The sequence below is a fragment of the Rhamphochromis longiceps genome, linkage group LG20 (genome assembly GCF_057381845.1).
Source record: "Rhamphochromis longiceps isolate RC_006_pf linkage group LG20, R_longiceps_female_GT1.1, whole genome shotgun sequence".
Lineage (NCBI taxonomy): Eukaryota > Metazoa > Chordata > Actinopteri > Cichliformes > Cichlidae > Rhamphochromis > Rhamphochromis longiceps.
Genome location: NC_140576.1, coordinates 21935598 through 21961747, shown reverse-complemented (window position 1 = coordinate 21961747; position 26150 = coordinate 21935598). Strand labels below are relative to the sequence as shown.

Here is a 26150-nt window from a genome sequence, read left to right as displayed (position 1 = left end):
GCAACACGCAGAAGAAAGATGGGCAAAAAGTGTCATTTATTTTGTATTAACATGCTGGATTTTACAGATTAATGATATTTCAAAGACAAACAGCTGATAAGTCAATTTTCAGCTATTTTTAATTTATTTGAATGCTTTAGATAGTTTTAAACAGGAGCCATTATGATTTTTTTCATTCTATATAATGTGACACATCCATCCATCCAACCATTCGGTTCTGCTTATCCTTTTCAGGGTCGTGGGGGGCGCTGGAGCCTATCCCAGCTGTCTTAGGGCAACCCTGGACAGGTCGCCAGTCTGTCGCAGGGCTAACACAGAGACAGAGACAACCATTCACGCTCACATTCACTCGGACATCCACACCTATGGGCAATTTATTGTTTCCAACTAACTGTCTTTGAACTGTCGAAGGAAGCCTGAGTGCCTGGGGAGAACCCATGCAAACACGAGGAAAACATGCAAACTGACTAAAGAGGTCAGTGTATGTGTGAGTGATCCCTGTGAGTCCATCAAACTGCTCTAAATGCTCAATTTCAGACCGTTTTTGTCTACTTTTGAATCTCAAAGAGTGTGAATATCCACAGTATGATCATCTCAGACATACAGGTCTGACTGTGAGCACAGAAGTCCCACCTACCAGAAGTCCAGACCTTGTGTTTGGGAAGGACAGCCAATCAGAAGAAAACAGGTTTTAATGAGAAGCAGTTCCAGAGATGAGTGGGATAAAAAGGGTTCATTTTCCAACTATTTTTAAATGTGGATCACGCAGAGTAGCTTTAGTAGAGTCCATGAATAAAAACATGGAGCTAAAGTCAGTAGAATCAGTCCATTTTGATGTAGACTAAACAATGTGAATAATTTAATAATAATGATGGTAATTAAGTATTTTGTGGCCTCAGTTGGATTTCTGCTGTGTGTTGTGTTGTTCACATTGCACATTTCATATAATCCTGTCCCATGTTTCACAAAATCAACCTACGCACAATGTCTCACCGTTATCAAACTAAGACTGCCCCCTTGTGTTAACTACACCTCACTCCAGTGTCTCCCTTTTTCTTCTAATTTTCTGTTTTCGCAATCAACTGATAAAAAAAATTTGGAATATGATCACAATACAAGAAACTTTGGCTCTGGCTGCATCTCTTACTGTTACAGTCTGATATTTATTTAAACAAACTGAGCCCAGTGGGGTTTTTTGGGTGGTTTTTTTTTTTTTGGACTGACCAAAAAATCTAATTCCTCAATCAAACATTAAAACAAAGCCGGGCTGCTGAGTGTAAGCCTCAAATGTCTATTATTAATATTTGAGGCTCTTTGATGTTCTCTCCTGTGGAAACTATTAATTCAAACAGTTCCTTTCATCTTTTAGAGCTCTAACCAGGCCAAATGTGCCAATGCTTAAAGTTTAAAAGGAGCACTGATGCTGCAGTCTGTTTCCTCAGAAGATTTTGCAGAAACGACTCATGTCCACACCCTGCCAATTAAACTCAAACCAGTCAGCTGGGTTTTATAGTCTAGATAAATTACAATGCCATTCCTTTGGACCGGGGTTTTGAAAAATCAGGCCAGGCAGCGATCATCAGCAGTGAATTTGAAGAACACTGTGTTGATAGTGGGAGGATGTCTGGCAGATGTTGTCATCTAGCGTGCAATCATTTCAAATAAACATCAACCACATGATGCAACAGCAAACAAAACAGCAGGGGGCTCCTCCTTACATACATCCTTGGCATCTTTTGATTCTAATAAACCCAGAGAGAGCGTGTTATCACTGTGAGCAGCTGTCACTGTGAACAACTGTGTAGCTAGGAATAAAGGGCCCTATATACTGAAGGGACCTCTGGGTCCTTAAGCAACCATCCTCAGTTTTGATATGCAACGTGAAATGCTTGTATGTCTTTTGCCATGCCTTAAAGAATAGATGTTAAACTCATTTTGCATTGTGGGCCACATGCACAGTACACACCTCACTTTGATCTTAAGTGTGCCATACCAAAGAAGCTCTCCAATCCATCATTCTAAGAAAGTTTAACTACATATGAACTACGCATTGTAAAAGAAAATAGACATTTTTATTGTAGGTGGTGAAAAAATGGGAAATGTTGTGTCATATAATTGTTTATTTATCACTTAAGTACTTTGCTAGTATTACTAGCATTGGGAGAGCTCTTCATCAATAGGAAAAGCTGCCAAACAAAAATTTTATTCCCAGTGTAGAGACCTTGATCAGTCGATTCTGGAGCCGGGCCTTGTGTTTGACACACCTGCCTTTAAAGAAACACTGTTAAAATTTTATTTTGGCAATGATTAAAAATTGCAACTTAGCTTAAAGACCAGAAACTGTGGAAACTACGTGACGGGTGCTGGCTGCACCTGTTAAACTCACCAAGTAAAGCACAACGTGTCTCTGTCAGACTTACTGACTGACTGAATAAGCAAGGGAGTTTCAAAATGTTAAATTCATTTTAGCTGGGTTGCTTGGTGCCCTTTAATTACTTTTACAGTGCAGCTTTTCAAAGCACTTTATGGTGCTTTATAATATAATAGAAAGACCCTGGAATAGTATAGACAGAACCCCAATGAAGGGCGAAGGAAAAAAGTTTCCATTTAACAGAAAGAGACCTTCGGCATAAAGGCATAAATACCTAGGCTGGTTAAACATTTGACCTAGACCTTTATTGTTAGCACCCAAGGTCACAGTTGAACTTGAAAAAAGAAACATATGGAGTAATAAAGCATCTGAAAGAGAATGTAGAGAGCTGTACAACATACTTTAATTTTTTTAATATGACGCTCTACGATGTCACAATAATGCCATAATATACATGTTTAAAGCGCATTTTCTCAGTCTAGAACACTTCTGCACATGCAGCTGTTAATGTTTGACTTTAAATCTTTAATAGAGTTGATCATTATTTCAGTCATGCATTGTTTAGTCCTTAATTCTTGTGCAACAACATTTTATATTAGTAGCAACCGGTGACTCGCAGTCAATGTTCATGTTCAGGGTTTGTGTTTAAATGTGAAGAAGACCAGCTTTCTTTTTTCCTGTCTAATAAAAAAAATGCTAAACTGAGGTTGTATAGAATGCATTTAACATAATATTAAAGAGATTCATTGCTTTGTTGTACCATAAAAACTTTATATGACTTATCCTTCTCCAATACTGCATGCTCAAAGTAAACACATTATTATAAATCACCCCTTTTAAGCTGATGTTACTTATTTTCTCAGGCAACGAGTTTGCATAATGTTTTAAGCAAAGCCAGCTTATCAGATTTTACAGTCTAATACCCCTACTTCACTACATATCAGAGAAGAAAGCCTTCTACACGGCTACCGTTTTTTGGAAGCTATAATTGGGAAATGAAAGCTCTCTGCACCAACACATGCATTCAATGGATTAGACCTTTGAGCTCTTTAAGAATCTCTGTCAAATAAAAACCACGGATTAAAAAAAGACATACTGATTAAACTACCAAACATGAATAAGAAGTCTCCTGATAATAGTCCTAATTAATATCACATGACCTTATAAAAACTGACAGCATTAACTGAGAATTTGTTTTTGTCCATGTAGGACTTAACTCATTAACATCACTACAATATTTTGACACTTTGAGGTGTTGATGGAGGCAGAGCTGGAGGAGGCACAGTTTAAGATGTTATGGTTTCAACTTGGAGTGACCAGGATGAGTACATCAGACAGCTCAGATTTAGCATTTTGGAGACACAGTCACAGAGGAGGGATAGAGGATATACTGGACAAAGAATGCTGAATATGGAGCTGTCAGGCAGGAGGCAACGAAGAAGAACAGAAAAGATTCATGGATGTAATGAAAGAGGATATGGTAAGGGATTGTGATAGAGTGAGATGGAGGCAGTGAAATCACTCTCTCTATAAAGAGAGTAAACTTTGTTCTCAAAATCCAAAATGTCAAACTTTATTTTTATTTTAAAGACATTCTTTGAATTTAATCTCAGGTAGAAAGAATTGTAGCATATTTTATGTGTCCATCCAACTTTTGTCATTATATATATATTAATATTACTTGAGATCTCTGCTTTCAAATTTTGGTGCAATATAAGTAAAATTGAATTGAAATGGTGTTTGATAATGTGTAAGACACATGGAGTAAAAGTACAGAATCCAAATCTTTAGAACAACAATAAGACAAAGCACTTTATTTATCCCCAAAGTTAGGAAATGACTGTGTTACAGCATCTTTTACTTTAAAAATATAAGTCTAGAGATCAGTTGGGTCATCATTTAATTGTCTGCTTGCTGTAGAATTCAAAACCAGCTCATGGAGCACTCCTTGATTGTCTGAATTCTCCACAAACTTACATCTGCTCAACATTCTCCTTTTAAACCAGACTAAAAATATGTCTCTGTTCTCGATTTTTTAATGAGGACACATTTTTTGTTGTGGAATCAATATTTCTTTCATTATTTAGTTTTTTACTTACTCAAATGATTTGTTTTTATGTGTGCAGATTCTAGGATTAGATTTTCTTTATTATTTCTGTCACATTTTCCCATTTTTTCTCCTTTTTGAAACATTTTGAGGTTAAAAATGCCATATTATCTGATCTTTTTAAAGTTAATTAATTATGCAGATTATCCAGTGATAAATACCTGGTATATATTTCACTGATCAAGCACCATGGACACCCCTGTGCTACCTTGATCTCTCTAATCTGCTTTCATTAACACACCTACAGCACTGAAACAGCAGGACAATCATGTTTTATGATAGAGGATTTAAAAAAAAAAACTCAGTTTAATCTGTGCTTTTGTAAGTTGATAGCACTCATTTGTATTTGTTTGTGCTGTCAAATGAGTACAGTGTCATGATTTGAGTGGGTTGTTTCCTGATGTTCTGTAGAGTTCAGCCAAACCGTTATAAAACCAGAGCAGCCTGATATAAAAGCATGAAATATTTATAAATATACAAATGAGAACCAAAAGAAATTCTAGTCGAGACCTTCGGGGGCAATCCCTCAGCTATCTCCTGAAGCTCTAGTAAGGCAGAGCATAAGAAGATTCACTTTATCCTCATGTTTTTAGTTCCTTTTGGGGGGTTATGTAAATATTTTATGAGAAAACACCACAGTCTGGAACTGCAATACATTGAGTTGAGGTTAGAATATGAAATAAAATGGATGCATTGGTGGATGGATGGATGGATGGATGATTGATTGATTGATTGATTGATTGATTGGTTGGTTGGTTGATTGATTGATTGATTGATTGATTGATTGATGGACTGATTGTGTCACAGCTTGGTGGCTCTGTGGTGATTGTGGAGGTGAAGAAGACCCAAAGTGTAGGATGCAAAAGGCAGAGTTTATACAAAAAACAAGTTTTTAATACTGAAGGGCACGTCAAAGTCCAAAACATAAATCCAAAACAGCTAGACGCAAAAAGAACAATGGGGACCAAAAACACCAGGGAATTTCACCTAGAAGGCAGCAAGGCAACACAAACAACACAACACCTATAAAAGGACAAAGGACTATAAATACTTGAATGAAGCAGGAGAGAAGTGAAGGAGGTGAAAACAATTAGAACTGGAAAAAAACAAAACTGACACAGGACATAAAAGAAAACAAACCTTCAAAGTAAAACTGGGAAGAAAAACTAAAGAGATTAACACAGACATGACACTTTAGGGAAACACTAATACCATTAACATTGATAAAAGACGCAAACTAAAACAAAAGATAAGATGAAAACTAAAACTCTGACAACTAACCCAAACATCATATCCTCAAACAACAGGGAGGCTAAACACAATTATTAACCAAACCCTGATGAGAATGTGATATTTTACAGTCTTTAACATTAAGAGGGATGAGTTAAAAATACAAAATAAAAGATTTTTCGTGCACTTAAATTTAGAGTAAGTGAACCTTTGTGCTGTTGTATCATCTATCCTCAGCATGTGCATACATTAAAGAGAAATCAACATGTGTGCATTCATTTTGTGAAGGGATTCAGGAGGGTCACGAATATGTTTAAAGGTGCTTTTGGTACGGCTTTTTGTTTTCTCTTGGGCAGGTCACAGAGGCAGGTTCATCTGCAATTTTGGCTGATAGGTTGATCTCAGTGCCAGCCTATATGAGATGATGGCTAAGCTGGAACACTTCTACACATCCTATCTGCAAATCTCACACAGCATGCACTGGTTAAGGTGCTTTAGACGGCCTATGGTTGCTACTTTGCAACCCACCTCCACCCTGCTGTTTCTGATTGTGGTTAATGACGCCTCTTCTGTGGGCTCTCTCACCTGAACTTTCTTTTTTTTTCTCTCTCTCTTTTTTGTGACTGAATGATCATGAACTAATCACATGGCAGTAACTCAATGTGTTCAGGCCAATATGACCTGCTGAAGTTCATACTGAGCATCAGAATGAAAACGAAAGGTCATTTAAGTGATTTTGAATGAAGCATGTTGTTACTGACGAACAGGTTGGTCTGAATATTTCAGAAATTAGGATGTATTGAGATTTTCAAACACAAGCATCCCACTCAGGTACTAATCTAAAAAAGAGAAAAATATCCAGTGAGCAGCAGTAATCTGGGTTTTTTCTATGGTGTATTTTTTCTGTTGTTCGATATTCAAATGGCTGGTGTAAACAGCATGAAAGCAAGGAGCAACTCTGCCTTCTGTCAGTCTTCAGGCTGGTGATGGTGTAACAAGAGTGATGCTGTCATGTCTGTACAGACCACACTGTTGAATCTTGTTCGTATTCCTTTTGTTTTGAGTGAGAGAAATAAGAAAGAAAGACAGATAGTCTTTTCCATGGCTTTGATTGTATTTTGAGTTATGTTGGATGCTTAAAGTTTTGTGCTCTTTTGCTCCTACGGAGGTCTCTCTTTTACTCTGCGGCCAAATGTGGCCAATAAAGTGAGTGCAAGGGCAGGTGTGAGCAGGAACAGTCACCGTCCTGCAGCTCTTCTGCACAGACCCGACATAGAGGGTCCATCACAGGGAGGGCGCAGTGCCCACGGGCGCGCACAGAGCTCCCTTTCTTTAAGAAAAGGCAAAGGGGAATTCCTTATGGTGGATGCTGCAGCTATGAGAAGCCTTTTCATCCGGCTGTTTTTCAGAGTCTCCACTGGCTGCGTTAATTACAGGGCCCGGGGCTGCACTTTGAGCTCGCTGTGCTCATGCATGCTCTTGAGAAAAAGCCGCGCATCTGATTCTCACGACATGGACGAAAACCACACACAAATACGCACGCGCGCGCACATGCTCGCGCCCGCCTGAGCCCGCGGAACCAGTCAGCCAGCTGCTCGGGGACATTCTTGTCCACTCTTCTGCAACTTCGGCTTCACAGACAGCAGCAGCCAGTGACACTGAGGACGACGTGAGCTGGTTTTAAGACGTGGTTGTTTGTTTATTTTTTAAATCCCCACTTAGCCCAGAAGCTCAGGTCAGAGGATGTGGAGCGTCGCTGCTCCTGCCAGACCTCAGTGAAACGCACACAGAGGGGAAGAGCTGGACCCGCAGCCCGTGTGTCGGTCACCGGAGAAGATGGGAGACTTCCACTAGGCTGTCTCCGAGAAAACATCATGGCTGTAGACGGTAGGAAGGTTACACTTCAATATTATTAATAATAATAATCAGTAACTCTTTTCTAAATAGTCCGACTCGCATTCCGCCGAAATCTAAAGCACGCTGATTCCATTACTTTAACTAATTACTTGCTAAACCAGTTTATCTGTTACGTAAGTGGCCTCAGCTGGAAAGAGCTCTCTGAAATAAAGTGCAGCTAAACGCTGCCACATTAAATCTATTAAAAACAGACTCTGTCATATACATGCATTCAGACATTATAAGAATATTATGCATAAGAAAGGAACAGAAGGGGGTCGCTGATGGTCAGTGACACGGTGCTGAAATGGACAGCGCATCCAGCATCGCCACCATCATCTGTTGCTGTGGTCACTTTTCTGCCTTGGCTTGCTCTTAATTGAATTTACTCCCAGCTTCTGAAGTCCTGATGTGCATATTTCTGATAGGTAAAGATGTGTGCCAAGTCAAAATTTTAAATACCCCAAATAAGAGCTTTAATTTAACTATATTCATCCAAAATACAGGATTAAAGATATTGCAGGCAGGCCAGATACTTCATAATTTGTTTAGTAAGGATTTTGATCATGAAAGTGTTTCCTTTCCAGTACTGGCACTTTTTAAAGAGAAGGGTTTTTTTTCTCCATTTGAAGGGAAAAGGCTCTGACAAATAGTCTTAATTATGCATACTACATCCATGAAAGGGGCACATTTGTGTTTACAGTGGCAGCCTGGGTGAGTAACACTCTGAAGGAGGGTTCGTACATGCCTCGAGTAAAACCTCAAAGAAACCAAAAATCGCACACCAAGTTTTATTCGTAATAACCTGATAGTGCTGGTTTGCCTTGATGATTGCAGGACGCAGAATGGCTCCGCTCTCGGTGGGAGATGGTGAATGACAGAAAAGAGAAGCACAAAGCAGGAGAAACGAAGGCACTCTTTCATCTCCTCAAAACCTCGTTTCCCCCTGACAGCCTCTCTCGTTCTGTCCTCTTTTCAAATTCTCTTAGTCAACTTAAGATATTGAAAATGCACATTAGCGCACACGCAAACACAAGCTGCACACGGAGCTTCAAACGTGGTAAGAAAATCCTTCCAATCTGGCACATGAATGTGTAATGACCCGTGGCTTTCTGCCAGAATCTGTGCCAGTAACAGCGTGTTTACTGTAGTTGCACACTCTTTAATTACTGGATGTTGGGAAGCCACCTGCTGTTGAGTCAGTTTGGATATCTGCCTGCAGGCCTCATCCTAATGATGAGAAAGTGGCATGTCTCACAACTCTACAAGCTTTTCACAAAGTAATTGTGGTACCTGAACGCTGACTTCCAGGATTCATCTACGATTTTATCAAGGCTCAGATAACTAACTCAAGCCTGGTTTGTGTCAATAGAGCAGATTTGCAGAAATTTGCTAAGGAGACCATTCCTGAATGGCAGGTTATCCATATGGTTTCAATCCTGCCTTTTGTTTCCAAGTCATGCAGAGCAAGGGAGTAGGGAAGTAGTCCCATGCTGTTTTTACACTGTCAGCAGGTCTGCCTGTCTAATCATTATACCCCCTCCCTTTATCTCTCCAGCTGCATCCAGTTTCAGTTTCTGCAGGCCAGCTGTGGAGTACAGGGCTCTGCCTGAGGACTTTAAGCACCAGCTGAGTCGACGGACAGGTGGGAACCTGACCTGGCATGACGGCCGTGGACAGAAAACAGCGGGAGGCAGAACAGTGAAGCTGCTACAGCAGCCGGGGACCGAGGCCCTGCAGGTACTGAGCACCTACATGACTTCAGCATGTCGAAAAGCGCACCTGGTGCATGTTGTCATAATCCCCTTAGGTTTTCTTTATTCTTGCAGCTCAGGGTGATATGTTTCTTTCTGCCTAATTAAGCTTGATGATGTTTGCCACAAATCCAGAGTTAGGAAAACCATATATATTTACTTTGGAATTCTAATATGTTAAAGATTAATTTAATTGCTAAAAAAATTAACAAGAAATGTAAGAATGCAAACCTAATCAAAGAAAAGGAGAAAGGTCCTGTGCCGATAGTTTCTCAGGTCAGACATTGAAACCTTTACTCTTTCACTCATTTTAGAGGTTTTTCTGATACTGCAGAGAAAAATAATGACAAGTTTCCGACTAAAGTTTTTCACGTGAACTACTGTATATGCCTATCTGAAAACACGGCCACCTATCTGGGCATGATTAGCTGGTTGCAGGCATGACTGCTTAAACTAATGGTCACAGATGTGACTGTGGTGAAATGTAAACAAGAGGGCCAGTCAGAAAATCAAGCATTTAAGCACCTTTAGCCAAATAAACAGACTCTATCTGGACATAGATGTAGAGCTTCTTGTAGGCCATACACTATGTCTATGATGTTACAATCCTATTTGTCCCAGTGGCTTTGCTGATCTGTGTTGAAGGCATCAAAATAAATGTGTGTGGATATATACACTTCTCTCTGTATCTCATTCCAAATGCATTGATTTTTGTAACACAGTTCACTACATGGAGATAACCACCTCAACGTACCGTGGATGACTTACAGGTGTTGTAATAACATGTAACATCCACAAGGACTCAGAGAAGACCAATATGAAAGTGTCATGGTCCTGGGCCATGTTGGCCCAGTGTTCTTAGTTTTCTTGTATGTTTGTATTTTGTTCCTTATTTAGGCCATGTTTTCTGAGTTGCCCTGTTGTGTTGTTCCCTAAGTGTTTTCCCTTCATGGCTTTTACCCCCTGTGTGCCCCTCTGTGTATCTGTGAGCCCTCGTCTCTCCTTATGTTTTATTCCATGTTTCCCCTGCCCATTATGTCCAAGTTCTCCCCGTGCTCTCTCTCCCCCCCCTGTGTGCCCTGTGTATTTATGAGCCCTCGTCTCCCTTTGTGGTTGTTTCATGTTTCCCCAGCCCGTTATGTCTGTGTTTTCCCCGTGCTCTCTCTCCTCCTGTCTGAACCTCTGTGCACTTCCTGTTTACTTTGTGACTCTCACGCCCGTACATGTCATGTTCAGTTCACCCCGCCCTGTCTCGTTACGATTATCAGTGTCACCTGTGTTCCCCGTGTGTTCCCACTTTCCTCGTTAACCCTCTGTGTATTTCTGTCTGCGTCTCCCTCTGTTCGGCGTGACGTCGTCCCTCATGCTGTGTGTGGATCTCCCTGTGTCTCGCTGTGAGTTCTTAGTTTGTGGCTTCCCAGTTTAGTCTAGTTTGTATGTTTGTTCTACCGGCAAGTAAAGCTGTGTTTTGAGTTCATTCCCTCGAGTCTGTGAGTCCTGCATTTTGGGTCCAACTCCCGCCTTCCGCACAGCGATTCATGACAGTACGACGTCACCAGATATGGACCCAGCAGCACTCAACCCACCAGAAGAACTGCGTCTGGACATAATCTACTCCTTGGAAAGACTCCTGCATCTGTGGCTCGAACATGAGGGGAAGGAATTTCGCTGTGCTGTGGAAACCAAACTACAGCGTTTAATCTCTGGTCTTCCCTGGCTACTCAGTGCACTCCACCCACTCGAACAGGATTTAATCCAAAATGAGCTCCACCTTCATCCCCCAGCTGCTACTGCCCACCTGCCTGAAGGGCCGGATGTGGAGCCGCTCGGCCCGTCAGAGCCATCATCTAAAAAGAAACGACGACCACGCCGCCAGCGCGCCACCCCACAGCCGGACATTCAGACTTGTACATCGCCGGCTGTGGTGAGTAAGGACTCTTTTTTTGTGTCGAACCGTGGAACTATTCGTTCAGGGGCTGTGTTTTGTGCTACGGACGGTAATGTGAACAGTTTATCAGCTGCCCAGCCTCCTGAAGCTCTCTTAGCTGCCCAGCTACAAGCTGCGTCTCCTGTGTCCCCGCTAGCACAGCCATTAACTCCACCACACGCTCCATTTTCACCTCTACCATCGCTTCAGTCATCAGTTCGGTCTGCCACTCAGTCGCCCTTAGTTCCGTCATCCACACTACCACCTGTTTCCCTTCCACCACCACCATCACTACACCCAGCCATTCAGGCTGCTACTCAGTCAGACATTCAACCCATAGCCCTGCCGTTAATATGCTCTGTAGCTGAGCCACTAGCCGCCCGACCCGCAGCCACTTCAGCCACTCCTCCACCCGTCACACCTCCACTACAACCATCACTGCAGTCTCTAGCGCAGTCTCCTGCAGCTCTGCTTTCCCCAGTGCAGTCTCCAGTGTCCCCAGTGCAGTCTCCAGTGTCCCCAGTGCAGTCTCCAGTGTCCCCAGTGCAGTCTCCAGTGTCCCCAGTGCAGCCTCCTGCAGCCCTGCTTTCCCCAGTGCAGTCTCCAGTGTCCCCAGTGCAGCCTCCTTTAGCACAGTCACCCACTCAACCACCAGCACCACAACCGTCACTACCTCTAGTTCATTCCCCTGTGAAGTCATTAACTCCACCACCTACTCCACTCTCACCACCACCGTTACTACAGACATCAGTTCAGTCCCCTGTGCAGTCATTTACTTCTCCACCGTTAGCAGCTCAGGTCCCCGTGTGTCCAGCAGCTCAGGTCCCCGTGTGTCCAGCAGCTCAGGTCCCCGTGTGTCCAGCAGCTCAGGTCCCCGTGTGTCCAGCAGCTCAGGTCCCCGTGTGTCCAGCAGCTCAGCTCGCACCTGAACCTTTGGCCCAGTTCCCCGTAGCAGTGCAGTTTTCTAGCCAGCTTAACGTTGAGCCCGGGGTCCCAATTCTCTCTGGCTCTACATCGGCTCCTGCTGGAAGCTCGGATGAGCTCATCCAGCACTCCGCGGCTCCCGTGTCGCCATCTACCTCGTCCGCTGGGGGTTCCAGTGAGCCCAGCCAGCACCTCCTCATCTCCGCTGGAGGGTCCGAGGGGCCCGTTCAGCCGCCCGTCTCCGCTGGAGGGTCCGAGGGGCCCGTTCAGCCGCCCGTCTCCGCTGGAGGGTCTGAGGGGCCCGTTCAGCCTCCTGTCTCCGCTGGAGGGTCAGAGGGGCCCGTCCAGCCTCCTGTCTCCGCTGGAGGGTCCGAGGGTCCGAGGGGCCCGTTCAGCCACCTGTCTCCGCTGGAGGGTCCGAGGGGCCCGTCCAGCCTCCTGTCTCCGCTGGAGGGTCCGAGGGGCCCGTCCAGCCTCCTGTCTCCGCTGGAGGGTCCGAGGGGCCCGTCCAGCCTCGCGCCTCGTCAGCTGGAGGGTCCGAGGGGCCCGTTCAGCCTCCTGTCTCCGCTGGAGGGTCCGAGGGGCCCGTCCAGCCTCCTGTCTCCGCTGGAGGGTCCGAGGGGCTCGTCCAGCCTCGCGCCTCGTCAGCTGGAGGGTCCGAGGGGCCCGTTCAGCCTCCTGTCTCCGCTGGAGGGTCCGAGGGGCCCGTCCAGCCTCACGCCTCGTCAACTGGAGGGTCCGAGGGGCCCGTTCAGCCTCCTGTCTCCGCTGGAGGGTCCGAGGGGCCCGTTCAGCCTCCTGTCTCCGCTGGAGGGTCCGAGGGGCCCGTTCAGCCTCACGCCGCATCAGCTGGAGGGTCCGAGGAGCCTGTCCAGCCGCCACCTGCGACCGCCTCGTCGTCGCCTGGTCCGGCTGCATCTGCCTGTGCTTCTGCTACGCCTGGGCCAGCCTCTGCCTCTGCTTCTGCTACGCCTGGTCCGGTCTCAGCCTCTGCTTCTGGTCCAGCTTTGGCTTCTGCTTCTGCTCCGCCTGGCCCAGCTTCGGCTTCAGCCTGTGCTCCCCCTGGTCCAGCCTCAGCCTCTGCAGCTCCGCCTGGTCCAGCCTCAGCCTCTGCAACCTCGTCTGGTCCGGCCCCCGCATCGCCACCGTCTGGTCCTGCCTCGTCTGGTCCTGCCTCGTCTGGTCCTGCCTCGACTGGTCCTGTGCCCACCAGGCCATGGCCAGCACGCCTGAGACTGGAGGGCCGCCGCTGCCCCGTCGTCTCCTTCGCCGCCGCCGCTGCCTTCCGCGCGGTCGGCCCCCTGAACTGCTCCGTCGTCTCCTTCGCCGCCGCCGCTGCCTTCCGCGCGGTCGGCCCCCTGAACTGCTCCGTCGTCGTCCCCCCCTTCGCCATCGCCGCTGCCTTCCGCACGGCCGGCCTCCGGACCGGCTCTGTCGCCTGTGCCACCCGCCTGGTCGGCCCCCCGACCGTGTGGCCCGTGAACTCTTGTGCCTGTGGGCTCTGGGTCGGCCCCCTGAACCTTATTTGGACTATAGTCATGTGCTCCTGTGTTTTCTGTTGTTTGTTTTTGTTTCCCGTTCTGGTCCCTCCGTCCTGGTCCCCCGCCTCCCGCCCTGGGTGGGTTGTTTTCTGTTTTTGTTTTTTCGGGTTTGAGCTGTCGGGAGCCAGCCCTTGAGGGGGGGTACTGTCATGGTCCTGGGCCATGTTGGCCCAGTGTTCTTAGTTTTCTTGTATGTTTGTATTTTGTTCCTTATTTAGGCCATGTTTTCTGAGTTGCCCTGTTGTGTTGTTCCCTAAGTGTTTTCCCTTCATGGCTTTTACCCCCTGTGTGCCCCTCTGTGTATCTGTGAGCCCTCATCTCTCCTTATGTTTTATTCCATGTTTCCCCTGCCCATTATGTCCAAGTTCTCCCCGTGCTCTCTCTCCCCCCCCTGTGTGCCCCTCTGTGTATTTATGAGCCCTCGTCTCCCTTTGTGGTTGTTTCATGTTTCCCCAGCCCGTTATGTCTGTGTTTTCCCCGTGCTCTCTCTCCTCCTGTCTGAACCTCTGTGCACTTCCTGTTTACTTTGTGACTCTCACGCCCGTACATGTCATGTTCAGTTCACCCCGCCCTGTCTCGTTACGATTATCAGTGTCACCTGTGTTCCCCGTTTGTTCCCACTTTCCTCATTAACCCTCTGTGTATTTCTGTCTGCGTCTCCCTCTGTTCGGCGTGACGTCGTCCCTCATGCTGTGTGTGGATCTCCCTGTGTCTCCCTGTGAGTTCTTAGTTTATGGTTTCCCAGTTTAGTCTAGTTTGTATGTTTGTTCTACCAGCAAATAAAGCTGTGTTTTGAGTTCACCTCCCCGAGTCTGTGAGTCCTGCATTTTGGGTCCAACTCCTGCCTGCCGCACAGCGATTCATGACAGAAAGCCTTACTTTATATGTTTATGTAACAGAGACAGTGCATGTTAATGAACATTAGCAGGAAAATATAAGATCGTTTATTTAAGTAATTATGCTGGATTAATTTAGATCCGCATCCCCTGGGTAGCTTGCATTCAAAAGCACACAAAGACACACAAAGTCAAAAGAATAATCCAAGTCCTGCATCATCCAAAGTTAAAAACGACTATAGAACTGGTTTGCCACAATGTGCTGTTTGAAATGTGGATTAAAAGTAGGAATTCTGCTTTATTACAATTAATAAGCAATGGAAATATTTAGTTCTTTTTACTGACATGAGCTACTTCACAGTCACCTATGTTTTTAAGCATATACATTTTTAAAAATCCACTAAGATCAAAATATTGTTGTTGTTATTTGATGCTACCAGGATGAAATGAAAATTACTTTTTTGAAAATCAAAGCTTTTAGTGGCTTTTTTGAAATATGTTTGCACTGAATAAAGTGTTGTTCCACCTGTTAGTGGCCAGGTAGCAAAATCTTTTAACGTTGCATTTTATGATGTTAGATTACTTAGTAGAAGGACTTTTAAAGGTTAAATAGAGTTCATTTTGAGTCCAAGATACTTAAACTTGTTTACAACGTCATGTCCTCGCCTTGCAGTGAACACGCTGGAGTGTGTACTCTCTGCTGGTTGTTTTCTGCACATTCTACACACTGTTTGATATTTACTAAAAGACATAATTCCTGGACCTGAGCCAGTGCCTGTGCCTGGGAGATTTTTCAAATTACTAATGCATCAATATGTTTAATAAATTGAGGGTAATCCACATCTACATAACTTGTCAGTATAATAACCATTTATAGCCATTCAGTTTCCATGGCTATTAAGCACTGTTGTATTTCACTAAAAATAACTACTGTGATTTATGTAAACTGCACCAATGGCGATATCAAGAAATTAGTGGTGTTATGTGTTTCTGGTTTTATTTTTTATTTTCCATTCCACTGACTTCTTGCATGCAGATATGAAAAAGTTGCACTGCTCATACAAGAAACTGCTGTGTTTGTTGCATTAGCAATATATGAGCACATGCAAAAACCCCTGCTGCCGTTTGGCAGCTCTCCTCTCAGATTTCTCCACGGAAAAGTCTGAAATATAAAAAAAACCTCATAGTCTGACAAATGCAGCCGGTCATCATCTATTGTTGTAAATGGACACTTTGTTAGTAGAGAATGAAAGTTGCCCTCTCCCCAGCGGGTTGGTGAGCTCTAACAGCCTTTTAGCTTTAAATAGCACAGGTCTTCCTATGCTCACACTATGCTGCACCACCACTGTGCTTGTTGACTGAGAGCAGAGAAAAGTTGAATTTATTTTGATCCTAACTGCCTGATAGTATCCAGCCTGTGCCTGTTGTTTCAGGATAATAAACAGTTAGCCATTTCTATAGATCTTCTCGCGTGAAAACGTCCTCATATCTACTTCCACTAGTCATTCTGTTCCGGTATAAATTAATAGTTTTTTGTTATCTGATACAGCATTGTCTCTTCACACAGCCAGTTTGGGCAGCAGAGACAATCCATTTATACTGTAAGCTGGCCTCATTTAAAGCTCTTGGTTACAAGTCAGAGAGCCCATGCCTTTGTCTTCACCCCATGAAAGGCTCTTTAAAAGGCTGTTACAAGCTGAAGCTAAAGCTGCAAACATAGAACTGGGCTGGGCTGATAACATAGTTGTATGCAATGCATTATGTCTTTGCTTCAATCCTCTTGGATGCACATAAAGTAGTGGTCTGTTTATTTTTGTCTCGACGCACATGAACTTAATCGGTGTTGTGTGTCTGTGCTGCATTGTAATGTGTTTACAGTATTTTCACTTCCTCCATTGTTAAGTTTTTCCACTTACTTTTGTTTTGGCATGCTGTTCTCGTATTCACTCTGTCAGTATGCATCTCTGCCACCTCTCACAGGCATCCAAACACTCATTATGGTCTCTATAGTGTTTTTATACTTCACAGCTGTGGACTCAGAGCAGCAAAATACATATAGTAACCGCTGAAAGGAAAATTATTTGGAATGTTTTTGGTAATGACTTCATAATTTATGTGTGTGGGTTAGTGAGAATTTTTAGTGAGAATATAAACTATATATTAACTTCTGATTCTAAACGCTCAATGCGTGCGCTTAATATGCCTTAATAAAAGGTCTTTAGAGTTAGTATTCCTCAACCTGTTTAGATTTATTAATAGAACCAGTGAGAAGAGGCTTTGGTGCATGTGTTTACTGAGATATACTTCTTAAGTTTTGCCCATGAGAAATAGGCCCATATTTGAGGTTTTAAAATATTAAACTACTACTGCAATAAAGGCTTCACTACACTAAAAATTAAACAATAAGAAACCAGAGCTTAAAACACAATTTAGAATATAAATAATATGAAAATATACATAGCTATACATATAAATACATAACTTTTGGTCCATATTGACGTGATAGCATCACACAGCTGCTGCAGATATGTCAGCTGTACATCAATGATGTGAATCTGCTGCTGCACCACATCCCAAAAGTGCTCTATTGGATTGAGATCTGGTGACTGCGGAGGTCATCTGAGTAGAATGAACTCATGCTCATGAAAGCATTTGAGATTATTTGAGCTTTGTGACATGGTGCGTTATACCCATCGGAAGATGGGTATATTGTAAAGGGATGGGGATGGTCAGTAACAATACGTAGGTATCAAAACTCACCTATTTAAACCTGTCAGCTGCAGTTCTTAGCTGACAGGAGTGGTACCTGGTGTGGTCTTCTGCTGCTGTAGCATATGTGCTTTCAAGATGTTGTGCATTCAGAGATGCTCATCTGCAAACCTTGGTTTTAACGACTGGTTCTCTGAAGCAGTTTGGGCATTCTCCTCTGACCTGAAATATTCAGACCAGCCTGTCTGGCACCAACAGCCACGTCATGCTTTAAGTTGGAATTTCAGCAGGTCGTTGAGGTCAAGTTGCTGCCATGTGATTGGCTGATTAGATATCTGCATTAACGAGCAGTTGAAGATGCATACCTAACAGAGTGGTCAGTGAGTGTATTTAAATTAGTCCTCAAGTGACCCTTATCCAACTAAATCATTGCTAGGATTTTGCGATGGTTCTTGTTCTGCCTCTAAGGGATCTCTGGCCTCAAAAAGTTTTACAACTCCTACTTTACATGACTGTGGTCAATTTTCACATATTCTGACATTTTACTGGGCAAACAGTCGTTTTATTCACAAAACAATTAATAATGAAAAATCATAACCTGCAGCCAAATTAGAAATGGAGCTTTTTGGGATTTGGGGGGATTGTTTTGCATATTGAAGGACATCTGACTCATTTTATTTTTAATGAATTAAGGGAAATGTTCACTCCTAATCAAACAATGTTTAAAAAATACCAATAAGTAGAAATCCTTTGTGCGATCACTCCAACCACATTTATTCATATACAAGCCAAACATGAGGGCTCAGGTTTTTACAACGGTAGGGTGTGAAGTTAGGAAAAACTGTTTGCTGCATAAATGGAAGTGATGAAAGGAAATCCAGAGGGTGAGAAGGAAGTCTAAAGATAAAAGCTCACCATAAAAGTATTCATGGTGCATTAGAAGTCAGTCAGAGCCAGAAAAATACTTGATTCAAACTCTGAATGTGTCTTTCTTTGTTATTTAGATCCCCATTAACTGCATTGCCACAGCAACAGTATCTGCAGCATGTCAGTGAAAATGATGCACATCACGTCCAACATGCCCGTTCACAAAAAGACTCGGCAGTAAACCTCCCAGTGAGACAAAACTGTAATCAGAAAGCAGTAAACACTCTGAAGTGAAGCAGAATAGGTCACTTTCTTGATCAGCATGGCATGTTTTTGGAGAAATAAAAGTTTAATATCATTAGCTGCTTGATTTATTGTGTGAAAACTTCAAGACAAATTATTGTTCTTTGTGTTAAACAAAATTTACACAGGGGGGGAAAACAAACTGAGTGCACTCGGCTCCAAACCCCAAATCCTCTATTGAGTGTTCAGCTATGCCAAATACAAAAACAAACAGAATAACTGGCTTCTTATTTATTGTTGGTGAAGAGCATATTCCAGCTAAAAACCATAATTACCATAATCTGAAAACTCTCACCAGGTGAGGCTCACACTGAGGACTACAATGTCGTGACAGAAAGACTGTAAATGTCGCCCTGTGTGCGAGTAAACCACACAGGACATCGTGCACAGTTAAAACTCCTCTATGTCTTTAAAAATTGTGTAACATTATATATTAGATTACATTAAACAACCCAAAAGTGATTATTGATTAAAAACGTCTCGCAAAACATTAATGTTTTGTTTGTTTCAGCTCACAGCTCGAAGCCCAATGTCATTCATTCTCCTCAAAAATAAATATTATGTATCAGTTTTGTGAACAGGTCAAAGGCATTTGTATATTTCATCACAAATTAATTGCTGATCACAATAAAGGAGACTTAAAAATAAGCAGGGTGGCATGGTGGTGTGGTGGTTAGCACTACTGAAGGTCCTGAGTTCAAATCCTCCATCTGGCCGAGTGTAGTTTGCATGTTTTCTCTGTGTTTGCATGTGTACTCCGGCTTCCTGATAAGGAGGAGAATGGATGGATATTGTTGATATACTTTCAGTATCTGTATGATTGCACTACACTCCGGTGTTAAAACCAAAAGCAAGCAAACTACTTCTTTTTTAGTTACTTCGATTTTTAGTGCAGATCACCATTGTGTTATGGAAAATCTCCAGAGTCTGTGATTCATGCAGGAGTGGAATACTGTCCCGTCTGTAACAACTGAAAATAAAAATACATAAATAAATAAATAATAATAAAGGTCAATCAAATGGACCACTACGGCAAGGCCGTGATGATCCACTTGGTAAAGTAAATCCGTTGGGCATCTTTCTTGGCCTTCAGACAGTAATTCTGATGGCTAAAAAGAAAAAAAAGGAGTTGAATACTTTCATTCTTCTTGCTATTATTCATATTATTACTAATATTATATTTTAATGAAATGAATCATTACTGACATCCTATGGATCAAAAAATTGTTGGTGAAGTGATGAACATGCTTAAAAAAATATATCAAACTCACCATTTTTGGTTCTATTTTGAGAATAAGAATGTTTTTAACACCACTGCATCCTGACATATCAGGCAGACCCTCCTGCAAAACATTTGCTCCACTGACTCTTGCACATCAGCCAGATGTGATATTTTTTATCTTGCAAATGAACTGCTGAACTTGCTACATTTTTAAAAAGTGATTGGCTGATCAAAGGCGCAGCTTGATTACAACTCCAGTTTTGCATCCTGTACATCTATAAGATAAAAGAGCTGAATCTCAACATGACACTGGCCTACATGCATGTCTTTGTGTGCTTTTTCTGCTGCTGTTGCTGCTGCTTGTTCGCCACTCTTCTAGGGAACTTCACAGCTACACAGATGTGCCTACACTGCCTATACATATCGTTAGCTTCATAGCATAATTGCCTAAGTCATTTGACTAAGTCAATGACTTAGGCACTTATGCTATGAAGCTAACGATATGGCAACGATCGCCCCTGTGTTCTTTAATGAGGCTGAAACATGTTCTAGCCCTGTAGAGGCCCAAACTTGTCATCTTTTGATGTATATAAGGCATGTGAAATGAAATGTGATACTCAATATTCATCTTATAATCCTCCCAGCAGATGCTCACTTAATTGGCTGTGTGCACATGTTATGTACAGCGAATAAAAGACAGTGTGCAGATTTGTACACAGCGCATGATAGATGTGGGTTGTATGGATGCACAGCGGCAACAGCAGGCGAAAAGATTAAAAGAGCTTTAAGGTTCATTCAGGTTTTAAATGGAGTCTGAATTTTGTGCCGTTCCTCTGGATATATTTTCATGGGAGACATCTCCTAGCAGTCAAATGCCACCGATAACTGAATATCTTTGGCAGTTAATGAGAGATATGCCTGTGGTAGGTTATCTATCTCAGCACAAAGCACATCAGTACAGTATGTCCCCTGCGGGAACATGTTAGTGTGAAGTTTAAGACTTTCTTTTTTAAAAGATAAATTAAGGGATACAAGTCTCTAGTGTGCACAAGGGAGGTAGAACTGGCCTTCAGCTAATTGAAGGATGATTCACTAACTCAATCCCTGGCTCCTCCTGTTGGCATGTCTTAGACCTAAATACTGAACCCAAAGAAGTGGAAGTAGTGTAGTAGTATATCTGTGTAGGTTCTCAGGCATCCAGGTCATTGTCAACTATGGAGCGTGGAAAGAAAAGCAACTGCACTTTGTTATGTTTCTTGAAGACATTTTACCTTTTCAGTTGAACTGAGGAAGCTTCTCGGATAAGAGGAGAAATGTCTTCAAGAGACTTGAAGAAGTTCAGTTGCTTATATTTCCAAGCTCTTTACATTGGTGTAGTAATAGTGCAAAGGACTTTGAGTCATTGAACAGATCTCACCTCTGAAAAATGCTGTCTGTTTACTTATCTTAGTATCTCTCTATTTGAAAAATCTCCTTAAGCCTCTTTTTCACTAGCACATGCTCAGCTTGATTCAAGTCCATTTTGGGGGTTTTGCATTTGGTGGCAGTACCTCGTACCAGGTTAAACTCCTTCACAAGAATCAACCTGGCATTTTTAAACACAGCAACAAGGGAGATGGCTGCAAACCAAGGAGCCTGATTCACCCACGCAAACACTTTTTTTCTGTGCTTGAGTGCTTTCTGTCTATCAATCACACACATTCATCAGAGAAAAACTTGGGGTTAGTATCTTTCCTAGGGATATTTGGCATGCAGAGTGGAGCAGCCAGGGATCAAACCACCATCCTGCCAATTAACCTATGACCTGCTCTACCGCCTGAGCTACAGCTACGTCTTCTGTGGTTGGTGCCTGTAGATTTCAAGATTTAAAGTTCAAAATAATCCTTTTTTATCTAAGACTGAGCATTGCTGTAGCCTCTGTGTTCTTCTTCTGTTAAGCTACTTCAGCTACCTGCCCCTGTTCTGATTGGCTGCCCCTCAGAAACACATGATTTTAAAAGGTGGTGGATGGTTTTCTGTGCTCAAAGCCAGTGTGTGTCCTGGTAATAACAATATTAGGTATATGCACTCTGTTTGACATCATTTGGATCCAAGAGTAGAAAAACTTTCTGAAGTTGTGTAGTTAGTGCCATTTTAAACCTGAGATTTTGGTTTCACTCACCATGGCTCAGGGGGTTGTGAACCGGAAGGTTGCTGGTTCGATCCCCAGCTCTGTCTGTCTTGGTTGTTGTGTCTTTGGGCAAGACACTTCACCTGCCACCTACTGGTGTTGGCCAGAGGGGCCGATGGCGCGATATGGCACCCTCGCTTCTGTCAGTCTGCCCCAGGGCAGCTGAGGCTACAACTGTAGCTGCCTCCACCAGTGTGTGAATGTGAGAGTGAATGAATAGTGGAATTGTAGAGCGCTTTAGGTTCCTTGAAAAGCGCTATATAAATGCAATCCATTATTAGTATTATTATTATTATTATTATTAATTTGCACATACTCTGACCTCAATATGTGCAGCTTTACCCAAGTTTGATGTGAATGTCCTCTACTCCAATGGTACACATATGACAGACATAAGGGGGAAAAAAGCATTAAATGTCCCCTTATATCACTAACCCTCTCCATTTATCTGTATGTTTTCCTGTCTGCCTTCTTATCTACAGTACCGCTCCAGTGACAATTATGGGATATATCACACAAGCCCAACACAGCCCAGCCTGATCCGTCCTGTTGTTCTTTGGTCTCAACAAGATGTGTGCAAGTGGCTGAAGAAACACTGTCCACACAACTACCTGACCTATGTGGAAGCGTTCTCCCACCACGCCATCACAGGTCTGAGATAGTAGAAAAACAGTTCCACTAGTGAATTCATGAATTACAGTTTAATTGTAAAAAATTACTTTGTCATCACCTTAAAGGCCGAGCGTTACTGCGCCTGAATGGGGAGAAGCTGGAGCGCATGGGTTTAGTGCAGGAGACACTTCGACAGGAGCTGCTGCAACAAGTGCTGCAGCTCCAGGTGCAGGAGGAGGGACGCAACCTGCAGCTGCTCAGCAGAGGTGAGAGTGTGTGTGTTTTCAGTCTTCCCAGTCCTTGACTTTGAAGACACAGTTTGACATTTTTCACATTAAAATTTCTGACTCCTATTCCTGTCAATTAAAAATTAATCTTTAGCTAGCAGTGGTTTAGCTTAGCACTAAAATTACATGTTTTATGATGAAGATAGCTGGAAAAAAAATATTGACGATGGCTCCATAGTTTGTGCTGCCGTCCCACAGCAGGAGGGTCCAGGTTCAAACCCAGGCAGGCAGGCAGGCAAGTTAAAACTTGCATGCTCTCTATGCTTGTGTGAGATTTCTCCACTCTGTTTTCTCCTGTCCTTGTAAAACCTGCTGCTGTAATTATGCGTATCTGTGCCAAGGATACATTTCACTTCTTGGTTGAATAACGTTGGAAAAATGTTGGCGGGTGTAGTTCCAAAACAAAGGGGCTTTTCACATGGGAGGCATTCTGCTGTGTGTCCACCGCCACCAGCCCTGCATCTGTCTGGGGTCAGGGAAGTGTTATGGCTCTCTGTGATGTAAATATGAGAACAGCAATGTAAACAAACAACACTTACACAATAAGCGGGTCTGTTTTCTATGTATTCCCATTCACTTTATTCAGATGAGACTACTGTGGTTTTAATATACAAAGCAACACTGTGACGGGGGCCCCACCCTGTGGGGTACTCGGGGTAGAGCACCTGGTGGCCCATGGTGACTGGCCAGATGGAGCCTGCAAGCAGTGCATGGGTCAGCCCTTCACACGGGTTCAGTAAAAGATGTGGTTTTCTTTGTTTCTTAAACCAATTTTTTGTTCACATGTCTGTGAACTACACTAAAAGCACTGCGACTTCTCATTGAAAATAATTGAATGCTAGCAGTTGTTATAAGCCAACAGTGGAGTTTGACGTAACTTGGCTTTAAGATTAATGGAAAAGATTCGATGTCTTTAAATCATGCAGTGACATTTTTAGTCAAAATTCTGTTCAAACTAGAGCTAAGAGAGATAGCAGAGAGGATTTTCTACCATGCTTGTATTAGGCAGCAAAGTAAGACAGTAAGGCTGAAGTCCCAAAGCTAAACAACAGACATTAGTTTCCTCTGCCTGCACAAAGTCGCTGCTTACAGCTCATAAAACTCTCCTAATTAGAAACATGAGAGCCCAGTAGAAGTGGTTGCATCTTAGCTGTACATGATTGGCAGAACAAATGAAAATCAATCAGTTAAACAACTTATCAGAAACTCTTGGCTGGCTGTGCCTTTTCAGTCTTTGGCCATTTAAAAAAAGGAAGTAAAAGCTAAAGTATAGAAAGTCCCAGTTATTTGTTTTTGTGGGGGTTTAGGTGGAATGGATGGATGCCTGAAGAAAGAGTTTGACTCACAGCACCCTTTTAATTAACAGCAGATTGTTGGTGTTACATTTAAACAGTGTTATGTGTTAGAAGTGCTGGTAGGTGCTTCTTTTGCTAGCTGCTTTCAGGTGATTCCTGTCTTTATGTTAAGCTACTTTATGCCAACGGCTGGTTGTCGTCTAATGTAGATATAGACGCGTTAGGGATGTTATGATAGTAGAAATGTAGTAGTCAGTACTAATATCAGTGTTAGTTATATGATTGTTGATACCCAATTAGATAACATAGTTACAAAAAAGCGAGCAAACAAACAAACTGAATGTTCCTTGTATTTAAAATTATGGTGCCTCTGTCACTTCCAGACCTGCAGCCTCGGTACAGATGCTGTCTATGGTAGATGTAATAAAAGGACAAAACAAACTTGACGTGGATGGGTGTGTGTTTGTTTGTGTATCTGTTTTTTTGTTTTTCTTCTCTTTCAGCGACAGTGTGTCCTTTTGCTTTCTTTGTGCTTTGACCTGTGATCTTATCTTTTCTCCTGTTTGTCCCCTTTTCTATTTTCTTTTGTATTCTCTTTACTTCCAGCTGTCGGCTCAGGCATTATTACACCATACATGTATAAAAATAATTAAATAAAAAGAAATTGGCTAGCAAAAGGAGCCTATACAGAGTTGATAGTTTATAGATCCTCTTGGCAAATCAAATATGTTTGGCACATCAGTGCATTCAGACCATGATTCTGCTTGCTGAAGCTTGTAGAAAAGAAAGGTTTAAAAACAAACATTAAACAATTATTGTCATATTTTGAGAATTTTGATATGAATTGGTATCTTCTGATGATATCCCTTAGACACATGCTATATCAGGCCTTGTGACATGTGTCTCTTTAGACTGAACATAAATGTTTGTGCTGATCTTTTATGCTCTAGTGAAAGAAAAGCAATAGTCATAATAAGCAGTCTGTTTTTAAAACTGACTTAATTTGCATGGACTATCCTGACACAAAATGGTATTTGTCACAGTTTGTGTTACTGTGTTAAGTTGTCCTAAATTATCTGACTGTTAAGTATTTTTCATGGTACTAACAGCTCAGTAACAGCTAACTGACATATATTCCTGATTTGTATCTACAGAAACCGTCAGACCTCCACAGTGTTGTTCAGATGGACTTGTTTTGTCTGCAGATTCCCAAAAGATAAAGTTAAAAGCCATTCATGAACCACAGCACTGAAGATAACAGACTCAAGACATGACAAGTATGGGAGTATTCCTGTTGGTCGAAAAAGCATCTGCAGAGAGCTGTAATATTGAGTTATTATTGTGTTTTATAATTATGTTGTGGAAATATTACAGTTATCAACAGAATATAAGCCTTTTGTACAGTTCTGACATTTATAGCTAACCAGAACAGTTTAATCACTTGTAAATTCAGAGGGTTTGGGATATGTACGGATTACATGGTCCAGCTCCCACTGAACAATATGGTGGCAGCAGTGATGTATTGTTCCAATAACCAGCAGGGACCAACACAAAATCTTTGTCTATACTTATCTGTGAGATCGAGCGGTGAAAGCTTATTATTGCACCTGTAAAAAAAAAAAAGTTTAAAAAACTTGCTATTAAAAGTAAAAAAAATATCTGAAAAGTGTTCATCGTTCTGTGTTTTGCAGGGTCCTTTGGAAGAATATCCTAGCTGGATGATGGAAACACCGGAGTCAGAGAACATATAATCACGTAACATGAAATGTGAATCAGATCTGTAGGATATGTGCATCCAGCGAGCTGTGGTCTCCAGAATAAAGCTGTTAACTGGAAGTTGGCAGCTTTTCATTCCCTGTCTGCACGATAAACTGATATCATCTTTACAGACTGACAATGAACTGTGATGAAAAAGCATCATGACAATCCATTTATCAATTTATTGCCGCCTGTGATTAATTATTAATTTACTGTTCCTCTCTTACCGTCTCTTCCTCTCATTCTTCTCTTTGAAACGTTTTTTAATGTCAGAAAAACAAATTAATAAATACAAATATTAAAATTTAGTCGTTTTTTTGCAAGTGAGTCGTTAGGCTCTG

At 42.5% G+C, this 26150-nt stretch overlaps 1 protein-coding gene across 2 annotated transcripts; it reads left to right on the top strand.

The window, feature by feature from the left end:
• The first annotated feature begins 7206 nt into the window (after positions 1–7206).
• On the top strand, positions 7207–26113 carry samd10a (sterile alpha motif domain containing 10a). 2 transcript variants are annotated; one of them, XM_085394636.1, is made up of 6 exons: positions 7248–7595; positions 9163–9344; positions 22340–22508; positions 22595–22735; positions 25206–25328; positions 25743–26113. In XM_085394636.1, exons 1-5 carry the CDS (start codon positions 7583–7585, stop codon positions 25301–25303), a joined length of 603 nt encoding a protein of 200 aa, XP_085250762.1. In that variant the 5' UTR covers positions 7248–7582; the 3' UTR covers positions 25304–25328; positions 25743–26113. The 2 variants fall into 2 exon arrangements, with proteins under 2 accessions (XP_085250764.1, XP_085250762.1); XM_085394638.1 differs by lacking the exons at positions 25206–25328; positions 25743–26113 and adding an exon at positions 22899–25185 and having other exon boundaries at positions 7207–7595.
• Positions 26114–26150: the final 37 nt, after the last annotated feature.